The following is a 24,984-nucleotide window of genomic DNA, read 5'->3' as shown; positions in this document are numbered from 1 at the left end:
GAAATTATTTTGTTGTCATCTAGATACCATATAAGATGGTAGTTAATCATTCTTTCGAACGTTTTGCATAGGCAGCTTCTGAGAGCTATTGGTCTGTAGTTTTCTGGATTTGATGTATCTTTTTCCAGTTTGGGTATTGGTATTATTGTTGCATTTTTCCATGAAGTTGGGAAATCTTTTGTTTCCCATATTTTATTATAAATTTTGAGAAGGAGTTTTAATGATTTGGGCGGAATTTCTTTAAGTAGTGCACTTCATCTGGTCCTACAGCTGAGTTATGGGATTTTTCTATGGCGGTTTCTAGTTCATTGAGGGAGAAGATTTCATTGTAAGGCTCTTGGTTTTTGGAGTTAAAGTTTATTATGTACTTTTCTTCATGTTTCTTAAGTATTTGGAATTGTCTATTGTAGTGTTTTGATGATGAGTTTTCGGCAAAGGTTTTAGCTAGTGTGTTAGCAATATCTTTTTTATCAGTTATTTTCTGTTTATTTGTGAGAAGGTGTTTGATTGGATTCGGATTATATTTTCCAGTTATTTTCCTAATCATTTCCCAGACGGTTTTGGGTTTAGTGGTGATGATTTTGTTGACAAATTGTTGCCAGCAGGATCTTTTGCATTCTTTAATTGTTTTTCGAGTTTTAGCTCTTGGGTGTTTGTATTCTATTAAGTTGTTCGTCGTGGGTTGTTTTTTAAATTTTCTTAAGGCTGCCTTTCTGTCTAATGGCCGTTTTACATTCTGGATTGAACCATGGTTTTTTTTTTTTTCCAGGAGGAGAATTTTGGGGTATGCATTTTTTGGCTCTTGTTATGAGTACTTCCGTGAATTCTTCTATTGTTTGGATTTGATGTTCTGTTAATTTTAGTGAACAAAGTTCTTTAAATTCGGCCCAGTTGGCTTTGTTTGTGTTCCACCTGGGTATGTGGTTTTGGATGGAGTTACTGTAATTGATTATAATAGGGGAGTGATCACTTCCACAGAGTTCTTCGTAAGTGCTCGATGTATAATCCAAGAAGCTTGATGGATCACACATGGTAAGATCAATGGCACTAGTTCATCCGTTTGTTGGATTTAAGTATGTGTGATTTTTTTGATTGAGAAGTAATTTTTGTTAATTAATTGTTCAATTTTGTTTCCTTTTGAGTTTGTGACTTCACATCCCCATAACGTACTGTGGTAGTTAAAGTCTCCTAGGAGAATGAATGGTGAAGGTAGTTGTTTTATTAAATTTTCTTGTTCATTTTCGTCTATTAGTTCATGAGGGGGAGGTATATTGAGCAGATTGTGATTGTTTTGTGTAATGTGACTGGAGTTGTAATTGCTTGGAGATTTGTTTTGACAGAGAAATTGTTTTGAGGTATGTTATTCCTTACAAGAATTGAGGTACCTCCATTAGCACGAAGGTCTATGTTATAGAAATAGTTGTATTGTTCATAGTTTGGGGTTTTGAAATGGTTATTGTCTTGTAGGAAGGTTTCTTGTAAGCAGACAATGGCTGGGTTGAAGAGTGAGATAAGTATAAGAAGTTCATTATAGTTAGATCTTATTCCACGACAATTCCATTGGATAATTTGTTGTGTTTTATTTCTATCCATGAAGATGTTTAGTTTTCCTCTTTTTCCATCTCTTTAGAAGTAGAGCATTTATCTTTTGTTGGAGTTTGTATCTTTGGTGAAGTGTTTTTCTTTTTTTTGTTTGGATCTGGACGTCGATCTGGATCTTGCTTGAGATGTTGCTGTTTTAGTTTCTTGTTCATTTTTTCCCTCTTGATTACTTGTGTTTGGTTTCTTTTTTTTATCTACGGTGTTTTCGGTTTCCATTTTTTCTAGAATTTGGAATCTATTTTGAGTGTCTATTGTTTGGTTTTCTTCTTTTCTGGAACTTCTTTATTTGCTGTTTTATCATTGCTTATGTTTTTATTAATTTCTGGTGGTTGTTTTGTTGGTTTCTGTGATAATTTTTTTAATGGTTCTGTTGTGGATGGAATATTATTTTCTTTGTGTGGATTTGTTATTTCTATTTTGTTCCCCAGATTTGAGTATTTTTCTTTTAGGCTATTTTGAAATTCTGGCCATTCTTTAATGTTTAATGTAATCAGTTTGTTTATCAGCTCCCTATATTGATCATGTATTTCATTATGTTGGTATGGTTTAGTTGTCTTTTTTGTTGTCTCAGCATATGTGTTGTCTTTCATGTACGTCTCAACTATTTTTCTGGCTTCTGGAAAGGTTGTGTTTTTTTTTGTACTTTACTTCTATAATTTCTTTCTTTTTTATATGTTTTGCATATTTTAGAGAAGACCAGGTGATCTTCTTTGCAGTTAGCACATTTCACCTCATTTATGCATTTTTCTTCGGTGTGGTCAGGCTCTTTGTTGCCGCATTTTCCACATATTTTTATTCCTTTACAGGCTTCTTTATGATGTCCATATTTTTGGCAATGGAAACATCTTAATGGAGCTGGGATATATTGGTCTACTTTTACATTTAAGTAGCCAATTCTTATTTCCTTAGGTATTGTTGATTTGTTAAACGTTAATGTGTTGGTGGTTATTATTTTATTGTTTCTTTTTATGTTTATGGGGATGTGGTTGATTACTCCTTGTTTTTCTAATTCGGTTTTTATTTCTCCAGTTGCTAGCGATAGTTCATAACTCCAAACTACTCCTTTCGAAGTAGTTAGTGTTTTTATGGGGAAAGACTTTGCACTTGTACTCATGGAAGTTCTTCATTTTGAGTAGAGATTGAACATCTCTAAGATTGGTTATCTCAACTAGTAGATTTCCATCTTTTGTTTTTTTTTGATCAATTTTGGTTTACTTTTTGTGGATACTGTTTTTTCTATTAGAAAGGTGATAAATTTCCAATTTTTTTATTTTCGATTAATTCAATAACCAAGAATCGTGAGAAGTTTCCTTCGTCTATAGTTGGAACGGTTTTTCTAGTTTTGAATTTTTGTTCTTCATCTGAGCTTGAGAGGTCAGAGTCAGAGGAATGGTTTCTTTTAAGGGTTTTGAGGGGGACGCATTTGTTTTTATCAGCCATGGATTTTGGGATTTATTTTTCATCAACTACGCTCCCTACCCACCTTGGAGTCCAAAATTGGGGCATAGTAAGGGGGAAACCCATTCGCCTTGACCATGTCGGGCTACATGGAGGATATGCTCTTTTGGTAAGGAGTTCTCAAGCACTATATTTTCTGTTCAATATGTCCTCAAAAATACATTTGTTCAGATGGAGTGTTGAGTTCTGGTCTTTACAATTGATTGACCCTTGCCACCGCCTTCTAGCACTTACTTGGTTTGCCTATTTTTTTGTAGTGGGGGGAAAAAAAAAAAAAAAAAAAAAGATGGGAGTACCTTTAAGTTTCATTATTTGTTGTGGTAGTTGGTACTTTGGGTGTAAGTGCTAGGGCTTGGTGTGACTGGCTGATTGGTCGGATCGGGCCTCTCCGACTGCCTGTCTGGCCGAAGTAAGGGCCGAAGTAATGTGTTGCAGTGACTAGACTTTTATGCAGGTTAGGTTAGGTCTAGGTTAGCTCAATCACCAGGATCACGTCCTAAGACATTATGGGTAGCAACCCACGGCTACCTGGTTGCCCCACTGAGGGATTTTTACCCTCTGCAGGAGGGCAGTCGGCTTATTCTAGTGCCTTACCAACAAAGGGGGGGGAGGAGGGGGGAGACGGGGTTGGGAAGTAGAGAAGGAAAAGGAAAGGAGAGGGGAAGGGGGATTGTTTTTGTTTTTGCAGAACGTAAGTTTTACAAAAGAGAATAGAAAACAAAAACAGAAAATCAATGTAGGTGTATTTCGTCTCAGGAAGCCAACTGACAGCCTGATCTGGTAGCACCAGTCGTGTGTTGGGTTGTTTGGATCACTTTGTAGTTTTATTGCATATTGTGTTATTAATTTCTGCCATCTTAAATGTAGAGGGCGTTCATTGGCTTCTATGTATAGGCTTTCCATGGGTGATGTTTGATATGCTCCCAGACTAAGTCTTAATCCTTGATTTTGTATGGTTATTAATTTTTGGAGATAGGATTTACGAGTGGAGCTATATGTAATGCATCCATCATCTAATTTTGATCTTATGTGTGTCTGGTATATTTTTAACATTGTGTCTTTGTCTGCCCCCCAGTGTTTTTGATATTACTTTTAAAATTTTCATTGTTTTTTGGCATTTTTGCTTTAAGTTAGTGATATGCATATTGAAATTAAGTTTATTGTCCAGTGTAATACCTAGAAATTTCGTGTGTTGTGCTATTGGGATTCCTTGTATTTGTAGTTGTGGGTCCAGATGATATTTTTGTTTTCTGCAGAAATGAATACAGACAGTTTTGTTTTGTGCCAACTTGAATCCATTTTTATCAATCCAGTTTTCTATTTTGTTTAAGCATTGCTGCATCTTTCTTTCAATTGTTGTTATATTTAATGCAGAATATGCAATTGAAAAGTCATCTACAAATAATGATCTTTCAAATTGTGTGTCGACAATTTGTGTGATTTCATTTATTTTAATTAAGAGTAAGGTGGTGGATAATATGCTACCTTGTGGCACTCCTGCTTCTTGCTCGTATTGATCTGATAGTGGGTTTCCTTGCCGTACTTTGTAAATATCTTTGAGACAGGAAGTTTTGTAAAGATATTGCCATATTTCCTTTTATTCCCATATTGTGTACGTCCCTTAGAATTCCATATCGCCAGGTTGTATCGTAGGCCTTTTGGATGTTAAAAAAGACTGCCACCACGTGGTGTCCGCGTATGAAACCGTCTAATAAATGATTCTAGTCGTACTATTTGGTCGTTTGTGCTTTGTTTTTGCCTGTATCCACTGATATTTTATAAGAAGAAGTTTTTTTCCAGGTATCACATTAAGCGGTTGTTTATCATTCTTTCCATAGTTTTGGAGAGGCAGCTGGTTAGGGCTATGGGTCTGTAACTGGTTGGATTACTTGCGTTTTTATTTCGTTTGGCAATTGGTATGATGGTTGATTCAAACCAGGATTTCGGTATTTCTCCTGTATTCCACATTTTGTTATATATGTTAAGTAATAGTTTTAAAGATGATTTTGGTAGTTGTTTTAGGAATTGGTAACGTATATCGTCTGGGCCTGGACTTGTATTTCTGCTTTTGTTTATTGCTCTTTTTAGTTCTTTTATGTTGTATGGTACGTTGTATGTTTCTTTGTTATTAGTCGTAAAATTAAGTTTTTCTCTTTCTGCTGTTTCTTTATGAATTTGGAATGATGTTGAATACTGTTTGCTTGATGAATTTTTATAGAATTTTTCAGCTAGTAAATTAGTTATTTCCTTTTTGTTCATGCATTTTGTTCCATCAGTTTTAATTAAATGGTTTATGGTATTTTGTGTTTCTTTTCCAGCTATTTTCTTTATTATATTCCATGTTTTTTTAGTTGGTGTTTGGTTGTTTAGCTGTGAAATATAGTTTTTCCAGGATGTTTTTTTGTTTTATGGTGTATCGTGCTTTAGCATGCATCTCTATATTTTTGTAAGTTAATTGTACGGTTTTGTTTGAATTTTTTTAAGTGTTTTTTTTTCTTTCTTGGACAACTTTTTTGCAGGTTTCATTAAACCAAGGGTTTGATTTTTTTGTGGGGTTTGTTGAAGTTTTGGGTATAGTTTTGGTGGCAATATTGTTTAAGGTTTGTGTGAAATGTTTTAGTGGTTCTTCTTTATTTAGAATGTTCGTGTCTAATTCTGTTCTGCATAGATTGGTAAATGTTTCCCAGTTGGCTTTGTGTAATTTCCATTTTTGGACTTTTTCTTCCGATATTTTTTGATTACTTTTAAGTATGATAGGATAGTGATCACTTCCGTGTTGGTCTTCTAGTATATTCGAATGGAAGTCCATATAAATGGATGGAGTGCATATTGTTAAGTCTATTGCAGATATGGATCCATTGGCTCGATGCATGTAGGTATTTTTACCATTGTTTAGTATACATAGGTTTATTGTATTTAGGATTTCATTTATTATATTACCTTTGTTGTTGTTTTGATTACTTCCCCAATTGTTGCTGTGCGCATTAAAATCTCCCATTATTATAAATGGGGGTGGGAGTTGGTTAATTAGCATGTCTTTTTTTTATTTTTTTTTTTATTGGCTGATTTGGTGGAATGTATATAGAGCAGATTGTGATTTTGCGGTGTAGGTTAGCCGTTAGTGCTATTGCTTGTAGTTCAGTGTTTAATTGGAGGATTGTGTGATGTATAGTATTTTTAATTAGTATGGACACTCCTTCGATTGCTCTATTTGTTGTGGATATATGGGTTTTGTCGTACATGTTATATTCTTTGAGTAGCGTTTCTTGCAGACATATTTCAGCTGGGTTTCGTTTGTTGATGATTTCTAGTATTTCTTCATGATTATGTTTTAGTCCTCTGCAGTTCCATTGTAGGAATGTTGTTTTGTTATGATTTGTAGGTTTTGCATGGGTATTGTTTTTATTTATTTTTTTTCCTTGTTTATCATCATTTATAGGTTCATGGGGTAAGAGGAATACCTTGATTCCTCAGTCTCCATGACTTCTTGGTTTTCGAATCCTAGAGGCACAGTGTTTTTTTTGTTTATCTCTACCTTTAGATTGTGAGCGCGGTCATCGTTGTGGTGTGTTGGGGAGTTTAGGTTCATATACTGCAGAGGTTGTTTCGCTGTTCCGCCAGTCCCTTCTTTTCGGGTAATCCTTCGGCATGTCTACCTCTTTCTGAACACCCACGGGAGTGTCTTTTGGCCTGGAGAGTGAACGTGACCTGTCCGTTTAATTTTTTTTTTCTGCTATTTTGTTTTTTTCCTTTGGTATGTTTTTTTGATGTTTGCTTTTTTGTTTTCTTTTTTGGCTAAAGGGGTCGTTTCTATTGGGTGTGGTGTTTGTGTTTTTGGTCCTAGTGAGGTTTTGTTTATATTTATTTTTTTCATTTCTTCAATTGTGTTTATCAATATTTTGATTTGGTCGGTGAGGTCTTGGATTTCAATGTCTAAGTTTGTTGTGTGATAATTGTTGTTGTACTTATTAGTATTAGGAGTATTCTTTTTTGTTATTTCTGAATATTTGATTGTTTCAACTTTTTTCCTTGCTTCTGGGTAGGTGATGTTTAGCGTGTATTTAATTTTGGTAATTTCTTTTTCTTTTTTCCAAATTTAACAGTCTTTGGAGCAGGCACTGTGATTTTCTTTACAATTGGCACATTTAGGAGTTTTTTGACAGTTGGTATGATTGTCATAATATCCGCACCTTCCACAAACTGGGTGGCGTGTGCATTGATTCTGATGATGACCAGATTTTTGACATTTGAAGCAACGCAGTCGGTTGGGGATGTAAGTTTTGACTTTCAGTTTCTCGTAGGTTATTTTTATTTCTGGTGGGATTTTTTGTTGGTAAAAGGTTAGTATGTACGTGTGTGTGTTTATCATTTCTCCATTTTTTTTAAATTTGAATTCGTCTAATATCTGTTACGTTCTGTTCTTTCAGATATGAATGTAGTTCGTCAATAAGACAAAGTGAAAATTCATGGCTTTTTACCACTCCTTTGCATGTGTTTAGTGTTTTGTCGGGTATGTTTTTATTTTTATATTATCGAAATGTTTCCATTTTAGGAGTTCATCCGCTTCTGGTTTTGTGAAGATTTCTATTAGCAGAGTGCCATTTCTTAATTTTTTTTAACCATTTTGAGTTTTATATTTTTAGATAATATTTTCTCTATCTTAAAGGGGGAAAGTTTGGTTAATGGTGTTTCTTCAGTGGATTCCATTATTATAAAATTTGGATATTTATCTTGTTCCTCAGTCGAGTCACTATCCGAAGTGTCTTGTCTTTTTTTACTTGGTGTTTTGTAACTCATATTAGGATTGTTTGTGGGTTCATCATCCCTGCTCCCTACCCACGTCGAAGCCCTATTTGGGATGCGCACAGGGGGGAAAACCCATTCGCCCTAGCTACAACAGGGTTACAGGAATGGTATACTTGCATATAATGTAGACTTCGAGCATTTGTGGTTCTTAATTTTTCTCATCCAAGTAGAAAATGGGAAATATTAGAGGAAAACATGCCTAGTTTTTATTCATTATAAACAATTGACCGTTAGCCACCGTTTTCACCACTTATTTATGGATCTGTGTTGATGAGAGAATGTTGTGTAGTATTTAGGTTTTGTGTAGGTTATATATGTATAAGTGGTGCACTAGACGTGACCAGCCGATTGATCACATCGGGCCCATCCGACCACCCATCTAGCCCAGTAAGTGCCAAAGTGGTGTGTTGGGTAGTGGAGGTACTAAAACCTCCAGGATCCCGTCCTAATGGCATTATGGGTCACTACCCACAGCCAACAGGTAGGTAGCCCCATTGAGGGACTTCTACTCGCAGGCAATACAGAGGTGACAGTGGTCAAGTGGTTAATGACATGGATTGACAACCTGAATAAGTACAGTTCAAATTCAGTTTGCTCCACAAACACTTTCACTTAGGGATGCTGGCAAGCTTTACGTAGTCCCTCCTACAAGTAAGCAATGTCTTTCTAGAAAATTTTAACTAGATAGATATCTGAGAAATGATTACCAAGAGAATCATCTGATTCACTCGAAATGAATGCTCAAAAACATTTTCTTGAATTCTGATCATGTGATCCCTCCCATTATTCTTTGTCGTTAGATTTTTAATTTTCGTCTCATCTTATTCGAGATATCTTTAATTTCATGGGGACTCACTAAAATGAAATTCATGTGTCCCGCAACTCACAAAATTAAATATATCGGCATCATTGCATCCATATTGAAATATTGATAAATCTTCAAGCAGTAATAAACAATTTGAAAATGAAAATAAAATACAAACTTATTTGTTCGTATGCTATTACAGCCATCATCACTTTTGTTTTATTTGAAACCATGAACTCAGATGCAATTAAATTTATTCAAGTTCTCATTTTTGTTTTCACAGAGTTAATATTTTTTTGTTTTAAAAAAACTTAATTGTTACATATAAAATATGATAAATATATGTTGAACAAGCTGCGCGTGTGTCGTCCATGCTGCTGCATGTGAGATGATGTAACAAAAAAAAAATAAATAAAAAAATAAAGAAATGATGAATGCGAGAAATGTGAAGGGTCAACGTTGCCTTCACATTTTAGCCAAGTTTCAGAAAAATCTAATTGATGGGGCAAAAGTTATGGGGTAAAAAGTTTAATTTTTTGCAATTCTGGACCATTTGTGACCCCTTTTGAGCTCCTGGGAACACAGAATCCCAGTGAAAATGGACAAACAGCACAGTTTTACACCTTAAGACATATATATTTGAATTCAGCACCATGGAAAACCACTACACAGACAAATATCAAGTTTTTGAGTAATATGAAAAAAGAGCTCCAAAAATGCATGTTTTTTTTAGCCCTAAAGTCCCAGAGGGATGCGAACCAGAATTTTGCCAGTGTCACCCATACTAAATTTATACTAAAAACAATGGTCTCCACATTTTGGCCAAGTTTCAGGAAAATCTAATGGATGGAACAAACGCTATGGGGCAAAAAGTATAATTTTTGGCGATTTTGGAGCATTTTTGATCTCTTTTGAGCCACTGAATATGCCGAATCCCAGTGTAAATGGAAAACCGTGCAGTTTCAGGCCTTAACACATGTATATTTGAGTTGACCACCATGAAAAACCACTATATATCAAGTTTTTGTTGAGAAATATGAAAAAAAAAATTGCCACAAAAAGGGGCGTTTTTAGAACTAAAAGTCCCCAGGGACGCGAACCAGAATTTTGCCAAGGTCACCCATACTGGATTTATATTAAGAACATTGGGCTCCACATTTTGGCCAAGTTTCAGAAAAATCTAATGGATAGATCAAAAGTTATTGGGCAAAATGTGTCATTTTGGGGCATTTTTGACCTCTTTTGAGCCCCTGGGGACGCAATGGGAATTTTCGAAAAAAAAAAATAAAATAAAATAAAAATCTTTTTATTGTGCACATCTATTTAATTAAATACAATTTGTGGCAAAATTTAAGGAAAAACTAATGGATGGTTATTTGGCAATAGTCCGGACTAACGGACGCCACTGAAAACATAGGTCCGTCTCCGATAAATCGGGGTACCAATATTTAATATCAATAAAATATAGATACATTCACAGCAGGAAAAAATATTTATAAATTTACAATATAAAAAACAAACTTGGACACATTCTAAATCTTTGAAATTCATTTTATCAAAACAAAGTTTTTAAGAGACAATTTTTTTTTCCTTTCTAAAATTAAAAGTTAAAACTTACCTTCACCAAAATTTTTTATTTCCTGTAGAGAAGAAAATGAGAAACTTTAGATTTTATATCTATATACTGCATTGTTTTTTATTTTAATCATGAAAAATAAAAGTTAAATTTTAATGTAAAAATAAATATGAACATTCTGATATAAGTTTAAAATTTTCTCAAATTATTAGCCATACAGGAGTTAGTTCCCTTGTTACTTGTTAATAAAAAAAAAATTTTTTTAATCTAAAATAATTAAAGATCTAACAAATATTGTTCATTGTTTCACGTTTCGCATGCTAATACATGTCCAATTGATCATAGTAGTAAAACAAAAATCAAGTATCATCAAGATTGTCTGCCTTATTGACTTCTGATTCCTTCAAGATTAATAATCTTCCTCTTGGATAATATGAAAACTTCCCCCACCCATTATGTCTGATTATTCAGCCAAATTGGCTGCAAAAACTGGAAGGTAAAAAAAAAAAAAAAAAAAAAAAATCACACGAATAAAAGGATAATAAAGTAATTAATATTTTGTAGAAATTAAATAATTTAGTAATAATTAGATGTGAATAAATGTATAAATACAATTTATTCTTGTTTATTCAATTAAAACATTTTTTTATAAAATTTCTATTTTCATTTCTTCACAATGAATAATTCAGAATAAAAAAAAAAAACATAAGTCTACAATCTTGATAAAAATTTAATATTTTTTTATATTCTTTCATTTCAGAAACAGAAAAATATTTAATAGTGACAAAAGGCAATGGATAGCCATGTACCACTATTGATGAGGTTGAAACAATTTCTGGTAAAAAGAAAACAAATCAAACATTTAACAAAAATAATCTTAAATGTATTAAATCTAAGATTAAAACTAGAATTATCTTGTTTGCATTCTCGTTTTCAGAATTAAAAACTATACTCACTTTTGCTAAGTGGTCTGAATCATATGTAAATCGCGTTGTACGGCTCAAATCATCATCGATTCTTCGATCACTAACATATTGCTGAAAAGCAAAACAAGTCACATGATACAAATGTTATTCACTAAGTTTTAGTGAAAAATGGAAGCAAAAAACAAAAACAAAAACAATATACATAGCTGAAGATGTGGTCATGTCTTCATAGTATTTGGAAATCTGTCTTTCTCAACTTCTTGGCTTTGTACATTGGTCTTCTCGATTACCTCCTGATACACATCTTTATTTATAAACATTTTATGCACCGATTACTTTATTTCCACTTTTCTTTGATACACTTCTCAACTTCCTCATTCCACCCACTACAGTGACACCCTATGCCCTGGAGCCCTTCCATCTGTCCACAAATTGTTCCACCCAACAATATATCCATTGTCGTTCACATTTTCTTGACAGCCGAACTCTTCATTTCATCTCTAAACTCGTGTTTCATATGCTCTTCATTCAACCTCCACAACTTTTCTCCGAGGTTAAACTTTTTCTTTACTTTATGAGCTTTCTTCAGAATTAAATTGCAAATGACCATTTTGTAAGGCATCACAATTTCTTCACAAAGTAATTGGATATTGTTGGAGAGGAGTACATTCAAAATGATAATGAAATTATTAGCAACAAATGAACAGGACAGAAAGGGCGTTTAGAAATATCATGATGAGAAATTGTTGAATACAGAGTTCTGATGAAACTGAAAATCTAGAAGTTGCAAAAGCAGTATTTGGTCCAGCTATAAGTATTCAAACGGAAATGATACAGGAAGCTGTAAGATAAAGGACATCGCTGTAGCACCCTTAGGTGTTACTGAAATGTGCAAGGTTGCACATGAAAAAGACATTAAGAGGATTATGAACTTGACAAAACCTGATAGAGGAAGAGAGAAAAACAGGAAAAGAAACAAAGCTAGAGAGGTGAAAAAAGAAAAACAAAAATCAAACCAAGAAAACTTAGTTTTATTTGGACTTTAATTATATTTTTTAATGCATCTTTATTCCTATATAATTTGATATACCATCTACCAGATTACAAAATAGTTCTTTAAAAGGTAATGTTTATATATATATATATATATATATATATATATATATATATATATATAGACAGAGAGAGGTGCTAGTCTAACGGCACTGATAAGTTGTGATACAACGAAACAGGACTGTATGTCGATGACTACAAATATTTTAAGCCCCCCTCTTTGGGTAGAGCACTGTCATAAATAATCTCACCCGCTACTTAATTGGCTGAAAAATGCGATGCTCGTTCTTTGTTTATAAACAAAGCAGTTAGAGCACTGTAAAAGTGGTGGACGAATGCTTGTTTAAATAGACATTTGGCAAGATTGTTTACGGGCGCTGCTCCCGTGGGTCGATCGGTAGAACTGCTGACTGTCAATGCGATGATTCTAGGTTCAATCCTCGGCTTCGGAGAGGTGCTAGTCTAGCGGCACTGATGAGTTGTGATACAACGAAACAGGACTGTATGTCGATGACTACAAATATATATATATATATATATATATATATATATATATTGACAATTATATAAATGCAACTTTGTGCGAGTGAGTGCGAGTTCGTTCCTTATAGACTCCAAAACGGCTGAACAGATTTTCTTTAAAATTTACATAACTTTAGTGTATAAGTTTGGGAGTGATCTTAGTTTTGTCTTGGAATACTCCCGATAATCACCGATAATCAAAACTTATTTTAATTCATCATCGGTAAAGCCATTCTTTCCATGTCGTCGCTTAGCAACAATGATAGAACAATGAGCCGTAAGTTGATAGGGTTTTTTGGTCTGTAGGTTCAAACCCGGCACGTAAATTTCTTAATGTTTCTTTTTTTTTCATTTACTGGAAAGAAGTTTATTTATAAGATTTGAAAATTTACGTGTGTGTGGGTGTGTTTATTTTTAAAATATCTTATTTTTTACAATGTAAAACTGGAATATTACGTACTTTAAACTTTATAATTGACAAGCAACTTATCCTGAAGAAATTGCAAAACAGTCTACACACATTTTTAGTGAAAATGTGATTCAGAAGTTTCTTATATGTTGATATGTTGGTTTAACAAAACATAAGCCCCAACAACCAAGCACAAGTAGTATGCCTGGCAACATAAGAGAAGGAATTTTTTGACAGTTGACTAATTGTAGAACTATACAGTGACAACCACAAATTCTTACAAATAGTCGATGTTGATCCTGTGGTTTCTTTCACATACGGTTCAAGAAATCATGGCCCCCAAAACCTCACCAAAGTAGTTGGTTTTGAGCTGGAAGAATAGCTGCTAAGGGAACAAATCAGAGAAATTGGATTTTTGCTGGCATGTTGCATTTACTGTGTGGGGGCTATGTTGATCAGTAAGGTGTCAATATAACCAAAATTTACTAAAATAATTTCAGGATTAAAAAAAAAAAAAAAAAAAAAAATTGGAATTACTAAAAATACAGATCAAAATAAGTATAAAAAAGGCATCAAAGCAACCGCCAAGCAAGGCCGGGTAATACTGCTAGTATATATATATATATATATATATATATATATATATACTAGCAGTATTACCCGGCCTTGCACACATATATATATATATATGTATATATGTGTTTTGAGAAAAATAGAAAAACCGAATGAAATTATTAAAATAATCAACGTTTCGTCCTTATTTCAGAGGACATCTTCAGGATATTGAAGTAAAAATGCAAGAAAAGAAAAAAGTCATAGCTCACACGAAAAAGAGAACAGTTTTTGAATCCTACCCATGTCGGGAAGGACAAACGTGTGCGTATGGGAAAGTTGCGTTGTTCAATGTCTATATATACACACTTAAAAATGCGTTAAATAAATATGTACGCTTTTTTTTTTCTGTAAACTTATTCATTTTGTTGAAATATTTAAGGAAAAACGGTTAGCCAGGATCTGTTTTGATATTTTGTTCTTTGATTATTATTTTCCCTATGCTAGGGGCTAAATGGTAGAAGCCTTTTCTTTGCGTAATAGTATTAGTATTTAATATTAGTGCTGATTCTAAAAGTCTTCTTTTAACTATCACGTATTTAATAATTTTCGCATGATCTAAATTAAATGATTGATCGTGTTCTGCACAATGGCAAAAGAGTGCATTTAGGGCGTTAACATTCCTCATATCTCTTCTGTGTTCATAAAGTCTTAATTTCAATTTTCGCTGCGTTTCACCTATGTACGCTTATTGATAGTTGTTACATGGGATGGAATATATACCGGCGTCGGATGTGAGGGCTTTGGGAGAGTGCTTGGTAGTTTTTAATGTCTGTTTTATTGTTGTGGAAGTTGTTTGTATCAAGTGAAAACCAAGTCTATTAAGAGTGTCGTAGATTTTTGTATTTTTGGTGTGGGTGGGAATGAAAAGAAATCTGTTTAATAGTGAGGTATTTGTTTTATTTTTCTGTCTGTTTATATTATAGTGTATTTTCGTAGCTTTTTTCTTTGCGTAAGAAATGAAATAGGATGGGTACTGTAGTTTTTTTAAAATGTATTGAAATTCATCATTAAGATATTGGGGGAAGTGAGGAAGCATGGCTGTGGAAATCCTTTTACCCGAATATGATGTCCAGCATGTTAAAAATATACCTTTTGTCATAAAAATCTAATGGATAAACATCTGAAGAAGTTGGTGGGGACAGGATATTTTTATGGAAACATAAATCGTAAAATTGCCAACTCATCAATGAAACAGCTGTAATGGAAAAAATCCAGGAAATAAACGAAGGTTATAAAAAAAGAAAATGTGAGTCTTTGAATTTTCAACAAAATTTTGCACTACATATATATATATATATATATAGTGCAAAATTTTCTTGAAAATTCAAAGACTTGACTTTACAGCTGTTTCATTGATGAGTTGGCAATTTTACGATTTATGTTTCCATAAAAATATCCTGTCCCCACCAATTTCTTCAGATGTTTATCCATTAGATTTTTATGACAAAAGGTATATTTTTAACATGCTGGACATTGTATTCGGGTAAAGGGATTTCCACATCCATGCTTCCTCACTTCCTCCATCTTTTGGTGTTATGCAAAGATAGTTTTCCGTTTTAACCCGTACTTTCGTATTTTTCTTTTTCTTTTAATTTTCCCTTTTTTTCCTATTTGTTTTTTCCAATCATCATATAATTTTATTACTATATTTATGCGTGTTTATTTTAATACTTTTTTTTTTTGCTTGGCGTTTGAAGATGTATTATATTACCTGATGTAGGGGAGGTCACTCATGGTATCATTTTTTTTATATCTAGGATTACCTCCATTGCATTTTTTCCTAATCTGCTCTAGTGCGTGAAATTAAATATCTGTTTCTGTGCAAACACTCGTGGATTACATCTAGTCTTTTGTTTAATAATTTTTTTTATTATTAGTGGAAATATTTCTTAAATGATATTTCACCTTTTATTTACACTAAATCCTTTAATTTATGAAGCTCAAAGTAAATACAGAGCACATAACATAAATGACAAAAGTCTATATTCATAATTTCAAGATGTTGACCATCTTACAATTTATTCCTTGAAACTGACATGCACAATTCTTGACAGCACCTGTTTTGTAGCGCAAAATCATTCATGTAATTATGTCAATTCTTGAATTTATTTCGCCCTTAACTCATCAGAATAAAAAGCACTTATCAATTTTAAAAGAAAACAAATGCACACAGGCATGATTACAAAATCCAAAAATTGGGAGAGGAATTACAATTATCACTTTTTTCCTTTTATTACACCATCTCTTCATTGATTGATATGATTTTGCACAACGTGGTGTCAAGAATCGTCTATGTCAACTTACTTGAAGGAATAAATTGTAAAATGGTCACCATCTTTGAATTTGGAATATAGACTTCTACACACACACACGTATGTATAGAGGTTTGTATGTGTAGCTGTGTGAAATAATAACTGAATTGTGTTTACATTTGGTTAAGGAGATGTGACATTTTCATCAGTACAATTGGCGAACCATAAATTTAATAACTATTCTGCTTTTAAATGTTTGAAACAGTTATATAGTAAACAGCTGATGAGCCCTTTTTCTATTTCACGATATTAATAAAAGAAAAAAAAAATGAAATAAAAATTTTACAAAGTGCTGCTGTTGTAACTAACCTTAATCTGAAACCGCAATTCTGCTACTTCTGATTCAGACATTCCTGAAGCCTTAGCTACGACCTCTCGAAGATCAACTGCTTTCTGCTGACGCTGTTTCAAGGTTTCCACTAAAAGAAAAATTTTTTTTTTAAAAATGTTTAAACTTTGATCAGAAAAAAAAAATGTAAAAAGCAAATCAAACATTTCTAAAAGCATCAATTTTTTCTACTAGGAAATTTATCAATAATTCAATAAAACAAGTTACAAAAAAAAAAATACAGGATGTTCAGAAAGTTTATTTGCAGACTGTTATCCTCATCTTTATAGTTATTTCACAATGTTTCAGCCAACTATTCCTCTAGCCTTCTTCAGGTGGTTAACCGCGATGGGATAGGAATGCAGAGTCTTAACTGTATCCTTAGTAATTACCACCTTCCATAGTTGCTGTCATCTCATCACGTTTTAGTCAACTAATCCTCTGGCCAGCTTTGGATAGGATTGAAACTGCTATCTTCAGACCTGCTCACCTGGAACTGTAGAGATTCAATGCCTTTATCCACTTCACCATGGCCCTGAAGGGCGATCACGGTTGGATTTTTTGGTCTTATAAATCCAAGTTTTACGTTCTTATCTGGTTTTCCATTGTCAGGTCCGCACCAAATGGTATATTTTATTATTGGAATCAATTTGAGATGAGTAATTTGCATATTTATTTGTGAACTGTTATCCTCATCTTAATTTCATGAAATATTGTGACACAGCAACTATAAAAAAGATGAGGGTAACAGTCCACAAATAAATATACAAATGACTATCTCAAAAGAATTCCAATAATTAAATAATAGTTCAGAAAATTATTGTGCATTTTTTCTACTTTCTTAAACTCGAGAGGTGATATGATTTTAACAGTTGAAACACATTTCTTATTGAACACATCTTTCAAGAACTTATTTAACAAAGTGAGCACAAATAGTAGTTTGGCTGCTATTGGATAATCAAAGTGATAAAGGTTGTGTTCTCTTGAGTAGAAATTTTGAGTGCAGAGTATCTTCTTCACTAACGATGAAATTATTTGCAGTTGAAAATGACGGAGAAGTTTATCGTAAAGTCCATGTAAATTTTAACACAAGTTATAAAGATTTGTTTATAGAAATTCCAAGAGAATATTTCACATAAGAATGAAAAAAGATGACCTTCAGGAGGCAAGAACAGGGTTTTTTCAGGCCCAACACCAACAACAAAACTAAAAAGATTTTACTTATATTCTGTATTAAAGCTTGTACAGAAGTCATGAAAATTTTGTTTAATGTATTGTTTACTGTTTAGAGTATCCATTCTGTTCAATTCCAGACATTACTTTTTCATCGGTGATGGCTGCGCAGGGGAGGTACTGCCGGTCACACGAGGCATTTCCACTGGAGTAATGCTGATGGGACTAATCACAGCAAATCTAATACCCACCAAGTATGCTATCTTTTTTGGGAGTAGGATTCCTCCCTATAAACTGGCCTCATGTCTAATCTTGCCATAATGGAAGACAAGTAAAGATATACTTCATATAGAAAATAAAGAACCCAAAACTATTGATGTTAATGGACATCATTTATCACTTTTATTCATATTCTCTTCCTCCGTTCGTTATCAAAACAGGTCTATTATTAATCATAATGAGCATGGTGTTGCAGACCATAACAAATACCAAAAATGGTTTCACAAAATATTTGAAAATATGCTTACTTGCATCTATTTTAACGGCGTCCATCTCCTTCATTATTTGGGCTTCCCTCTCTCGCAAGCTGAAAAAGAATTTAAGCTGTGATTTTAAAAACACAAAACAAAACAAAAAAAAAAACTAAGCTTCATGATACTATCAACAAATGAAGCACCATTTCTCCAAACATCTTAAATCTATATATATATATATATATATATATATATATATATATATAAAATGTGTGTGTTCCTTATAAAAAAGTTTAAAGAATTTACGCAAAAAAAAACAAAACAAAAAAAAAACTAAAAATGTATTCCTATGTAAAATTTTCCAGGAAAGAAAATGAAAATGTCTCCGACTCTACCTGTTTCCATAAAGGTGCAAACCTTAAAATATTAAATAAATTATATTTTGATGACATTTCAATTGCTTCTTTTTTTTTTTTTTTGGTCACTCTTATCCTCCAGGATTAATGGTCAGATCAATAAACATGTTATCCACAACTTTTATGCCTACAAAATAATTACTTATGGGTTTAATTTTATAATTTCATTGAAATTTCGTTAGCATAAATTTTTCTATATAATAATTTAAAATTACCTTTAATATTTTTGTATTTCAAATCCTTTAATCTGGATACTATTCAATTTTTTTTTATGAACAATTCAACTTTATTCATGTGTTTATGTATAATGCTAATTCTAGACAATTCTATATACCTCCCTTATTAAATTTTTAATATTGTTAGTCCTCTAAAGCAGTTTATTTTTTTAACTTTTTTTTTTATATTTCGCAACTATTTTCATCTCCAACGTAGCAAAGAAGTCGAAAATATATATAGTATATATGCTGATGACACCACGCTCTATAACAGACAGGACAGGAAAACAAATGAACACATATCTAAAGAAATGGCAGAAACACTAGAGGATGACCTCCAATCTGTAGTGGAATGGGGGACAAAAATGGATGGTCACATTCAATGCTTCCAAGACTAAACTTGTTTCCTACAATAATTACAAGAAACCTTCCTTACCGCCAATAGCAATGGCCAAAGACTATCTGAAAGTACATCTTTTAAACTCCTTGGCCTAACATTCATAGGAAACAGGAGTTGGAATAATTACATTGAGAGCATTGCCAGGACCGCTGTGAAGAAGGTAGGTTCTCTCTACCGTGCTAGAAAGCTACTAACGCCCGAAAGTATCCTGTACCTCTATAAGGCACCATTCGCCCATGTATGGAGTATTGTTGTCATATTTGGGCTGGTGCATCTGCCACTAGTCTCTCGCTCCTAGACAAGGTTCAAAAGAGAGCCGCCAATCTGATAGGTCTTGAACTGTCAGCTAAACTTCAGCCTCTGTCCCATCGACGAAATGTTGCATCCCTCTGCCTGTTCTACAAGTTATTTAAATGGTGAATTCTCTGGCGAACTGCAGACACTTGTGCCCCCACAACGTAGACACCCTCGACAAACCTGACAGGCAACTAAATCCCATCCCCACACTGTAGAGATCCCTAGATGTAAAAGATCTTTCTACTCCAGTTGTTTCTTCCCCAGAACCGCTAGACTCTGGAATTCCATTCCAGGTCCCTGCTTCCCCAACTGTACTGACATGCATAAGTTCAAGTGTAACGTGAACAAACATCTTGCTGCCCAAATCCCAACATAGTACCCAGTAGTTGTTGCCCCTGATAGTAGCCCCCTACATCAAAGTGGCAATGTGCCTTGTTTGGGGTGAAAATGTAATTTAAAAAAAAAAAAAAAAAAAAAAAAAAAAAAAATCAAATTCTCATGTCTTCACTCTTAACCAATGAAAGGTATGAATGTAGCATCATAAACCCATTGGTCAGAAATAGGTTAGCAATTGTAGTTTCCTGGGCTAGAATATATTCCATCTAACAATTATCATTGGCAAGTTTTTGACTGAGAATTAGTATTTTTTTTTTTTAGCTCCTTACATCAAGTGGCTTCATGTCTTGTCTGGAGTGATTTCTATAGCAAAAAAAATTTGGAGGCAAAAACATTATCAAAATTTAAAAATTAATAAATACACTGAAATTACAATTGCTAGAAAACCAAAATTTGTATTACTAGCTGATGAACAAGACTTTAACAATATCCAATATTAGATTGCTCCGCCCATCTAGAATTTAATATTCTCTTTGGCCGACTTCAAATAAAGTTATGGAATGATTATTACTAACCTATTTAACCTCTCTTGCTGAATAAGGCACTTTGTATGACTAAAAATATAAATCCTGAAATATTACACAAGTATAGACACAGTTGATATCACTTGCTAAGAAATCTATTATATGCGTTGATAAGTACTGGACTAGGAAATACATACTATTTTAATGGGATCAACAGTCTTAGTAAGCCTATATAGAGATGATGCAGTATTTATAATAAGTGTGACTAAAAAAATATATAAAACAAAATTACATTAATTTTTCAAGCACTATGGATCAAAAAGATATTAAAGGTGATTAGGTTTATCATTTAACTAATCGAACAATAGTTTCGAACTATTCCATAAAGAAAATTCTGTGCATAGAAACTCAAACTACGAAAGGTCAATTATAAATTGTATTGAACATTTCTAATAGAATCTCTAAAAAGTTCATCTAATAATTGGAGGAGAACGGATATTACATTGAAAGATTCATGTTACAATGAAAACATTATTTCCACATTAATATATACTATCTCTCTACTCACAACAGCAATATGATGAGACTTAAAACTAATAAATTCTCCAAAAAAGAAACACGAATAAACCTAGAACCCCATCCACCAACGTAGACCCCTACTACCAGGTCTCCTTCTCCAACATCAGGGGTCTACATTCCAACCTTCACTCAGACTGTTCACGAACCCACCCGTGTGCCCGATACATCCGGTCAATATGCAAGCCTTCTAGACCTTTTCCTCACAACTTCCCCTGAGCTGTGTTCATGTCCCGTTCTATCTCCTCTGGGATCCTCTGACCACTCTGTTATAGTAGTTAAGATAAAAATGAAATGTAATAAGTCTTCAGACGTACCTCTCCACTGCACTGTATATCGATACTCTATGGCTGACTGGGATAGCTTCCGTACATTCATATCTGACCTACCTCTGCATTTCATGTTTAAAAAGGATGTGTCCTCTGTAGTATCAGACCTGACCGAATGGTTAATTATAGGCATAGACAGATTCATACCATCGAAAAAATTTCAACAAAAACCTAACAGTCAGCCACGGTTCTCCCCAGAATGTGCTGCTGCCATCGCGCACAGAAATCACTTTTTCCATAGCTACTAACGTAATAGATGCACTGAGACTAAAGCTGCTTTCAGGACTGCCAGCAACCACTGTAAAAGAGTAATAAAACATGCAAGAGAGCTATATGCTCAGTCTGTTGAATCCAAAGTAGCTGAGCAGCGGCTTGGTTCCCACCAGTTCTGGCAAATAGCAAACAGGATCTTGAACAGAAGTGTGCGTTCTATCCCAACTATCATCAATGGACCTGAGGTCATCTCGTCAGCATCAGACAAGGCCAGACTATTTGCCAAGAACTTTGCAGCTAATTGCAGCCATAAGCCAATGTACCAACAATGATAATTCTACTAACATACAGTTCAACAGGCGGACTTGTGGCATGCTCCTTAGTTTTGATAGAAGCGTTTTTGAAGAGTCTTTGGGTAAGACCAAGAATTACACTGATATTCATTTTGAATTGCATCTTGATGTCTAATCTACCTCAAATCAAGAACGTTAGCATATGAATGTATAAATGTTACCAGCTAATTACATAAATTACACAAGAACATACTTAAGCAGTTATATCAACAGTGATAATTACGTTCATATAGAGTTTGACAGACATTCACTTAGACAATAAAGATATTTCAGTGTTAAATCAATAAAATTCAGATATAATTTTTCATCGTTTGCTATAAATAAATGTGTATAGAACACAGCAAAGGTATAATGAACTCAATCACCTCATATTATACTAGCACGATTACCAGACGCTGCCCAGATTAGAGTGTGAGATAGCATAATTAACCTTGATATTGTCAGTTACATATCAGATATATGTTGATGGTTATAGTCAGCTAATGTACATCCTAACTTCTGGTGTGGCTGCTACCGGAAGTGGTAACAAGACAAATTAATTCCATCATTTTTTCTCTCATACCTATATCTCCCCTGTACATATACTTTTTTTTTTTTTTTTTTTAATTATATTTTTCTGATCATTTTTTTTTTTTTTTTTAATTATATTTTTCTGATCATTTTTTTTTTTTTTTTTTTAAATTATATTTTTCTGATCATTTTTTTTTTTTTTTTTTAGGGAGTTTACTATGTTTTAGAACTTTTTATATACTCCTTAGATTATAATATCTATGATTTGTGGACGCATATCGTCCCTAGATTTATTTTGATCGACTTTTATAAAATTCACGTTATTCCATCTTTTTGTGTGTTTGTGTTTTCCATATAAAAGCGAAACTAATCTAAAGCAAAGGCAGATTTCCGGCCTTTTGTGCCAGGACGTCCAGAAAGCAATTAGCTTTGACCAATGTGGAGGGAACCCCTCAGATCATTCTATTCGTTTAGACTCCCCCTTTTTGTGGGGAGCTGGTTTTCCCAAACATTGTGGGGAAACAAATGAAACGGCAGAAAGCTAAACTGACCTTCAGCCAACATTCATTTCTGCACCTGCATGAACTCATTTACTTAGCAAGTCAACTTTTTGATTGACATCGCTAAATTTGAACACTTTTCACTTCCTATGGCCTCGTAGCGTAGCAGTAAGATGTCACATTTTCTTTCATGCCTTTGCGTCACGGGTTCGAGTCTGCCTTGCTACTAACACTTTTTTTGCTCAACACACCTCCAAACACTCGAGCAATGCTGGGCCCCCCAGGCTAGTTTATATATAATTTTGGTAATTTTTATTGCATACTTTTTAATAATGTCCTTTTCTTATATTTTATTTCAATTTTTTTTTTTCACAATAGAAATCCTGAAGAATGATAAAAGTGAAGGAACTGATTTGCCGCCACGCAGAAGTTAGGCAGTACGTTAGCTGGCTATAACCATGTTGATACTCTTAAATTAACTCTTCTAAATCAATTCATTTTATTGTGAACCACGAAAAAGTGTCATTAGTTAATATCAACTACAGATGCAGAACTACTTCGACTAGGTTCACCTAAAAATTGTACGTGTGCACTTATATTTAAGGTATACTCCCTAGTATGTTTTTTTATGGACAGACACATTCTCTTATTAGATTCAAGCATATAAAGCAATAAGATGAGAGAAAGATCAAATACAGTGAAGACATTGCCAAAGCCGCTGCAAAGAAGGTGGGCTCCCTCTACGATGCTAGAAAAGTACTCACACCTGAGAATATCCTGTATTTCTACAAAGCCACCATTCACTCATGCATGGTGTATTGTTCCCAGACCCGAGGTGCCTCTACCACTAATCTCTCACACTAAGACATGGTCCAAAAAAGTCCCCAATCTAATAGGTCCCACACTATCAGCTAAGCTCTAACTACTGTCCTATCACCACAATGTTGCATTTATGTACCTGTTTTACAAGTGCTATAATGGAATGTGCTCTGATGAACTTGCAGCATTTGTGCTCCCTCAACGTACGTACTGCCAATAAACTCGACAAGCAGCAAAATCACACCCCTTCACTGCTAAGGTGCCTACATGGCAGAAATCTTCTACTCTAGTAGTTTCTTCCTACAAACTGCTAGACTTTGAAATTCTCTCCGTTTTATTCTTCCCTGATTGTACCGACATGCAGAAGTTTAAATGTAATGTGAACAGATCTTGATACTCAACACCCCACAATACCCTGTGAGACATGATTCCAAATAGTATCTCATTATTACATCCAAGAGAAAAATCTAGCTATGCGATTACGGGGGAATTATCTTTGAATTTAGGGGAGTTCCACTCCTATAATCTTGTTAAATCTAGATGGATGGTTATTTTTGGAAAAATTAGTTATGAATGGTATGAAAAAAGGTTTTGTCATTTCTCCACTTTTGTCATTTCTCAACATTTGTTATTTCTGCATTTTTTGTTATTTCTCCACTTTTGTTATTTCTGCATTTTTTGAAGTTGAAAATTTTTTACCATTTAGATTTGTTTTTTTTTTCACAAGAAAGAAAACATTAAAATATTTGATAATTTGTATAAACTAAAATGCATACTTTTTAAGTAAATCCAGTCATATTTTTGCTAGACTGCAAGGATGTGATGATGAACGAATAAAGGAAGAGGCATAACCTGGGAAGATTTTTTCCATAAAAGTATAAGGAATAATAGAAATGATACTACACTACTCACTGCCACCCTCCAAAATATAAAAGGGAAGATGGTCTTATGACAATGGAACAAATACTATATTAACTTCTAAGGAGAAAGTAATATCTGGGAGGATTAGTCCCAACCTCTTAAAAAAGGAGGTAAATCTCGAGTTTTAAGGTAACAGATACTTCACTGACCAGTGCCCATTCCCATCAGAAGATAATAGATCAGATGTTTTTCATCTTTTTTTTTATAATTCCTTGTCTTTTTAACTGCAATCAAAGTATAGTATCTCTTCTGAGCAACAGCAGACAGGAATTTAAAGACAAAAAGAAAAAAAATGAGAGGAAGGAGGAGTGAAGGAAAGGGGAAAAGGAGTCATTAGCTTGCCAACCTCTTCCTCATTCATGACAATTGATAAGAATTCTTACATGTTTAAGTTATACATTTTTTTTAATTAAGATTGATAAAACTACTGCACATATTGTACTTAAAATCGTACAAAAACATGAGAAATGAATAACATCAAAAAATTTATTATGAACTGTTTAAAACATGAAACTTA

At 33.6% G+C, this 24,984-nt stretch overlaps 1 protein-coding gene across 1 annotated transcript in view; it reads right to left on the bottom strand.

The window, feature by feature from the left end:
- The window catches only part of LOC145241296 (spermatogenesis-associated serine-rich protein 2-like), a 180,167-nt gene that overhangs the window by 22,975 nt on the left and 132,208 nt on the right, over nt 1-24,984 (bottom strand). The window contains exons 10-13 of the mRNA XM_080104044.1: nt 18,113-18,171; nt 16,394-16,503; nt 11,204-11,284; nt 10,290-10,311 (exon numbers count right to left, since the gene is read on the bottom strand). Coding sequence (XP_079960170.1) covers nt 10,290-10,311; nt 11,204-11,284; nt 16,394-16,503; nt 18,113-18,171 — 272 coding nt within the window. The remainder of the gene's footprint in view (nt 1-10,289; nt 10,312-11,203; nt 11,285-16,393; nt 16,504-18,112; nt 18,172-24,984) is intronic.

This window comes from Euprymna scolopes, chromosome 20 (genome assembly GCF_053919585.1).
Source record: "Euprymna scolopes isolate OS-2025 chromosome 20, ASM5391958v1, whole genome shotgun sequence".
Classification (NCBI taxonomy): domain Eukaryota; kingdom Metazoa; phylum Mollusca; class Cephalopoda; order Sepiida; family Sepiolidae; genus Euprymna; species Euprymna scolopes.
Note: the sequence above shows the minus strand (reverse complement) of the source record. Positions and strands in the feature narration are given on the sequence as shown.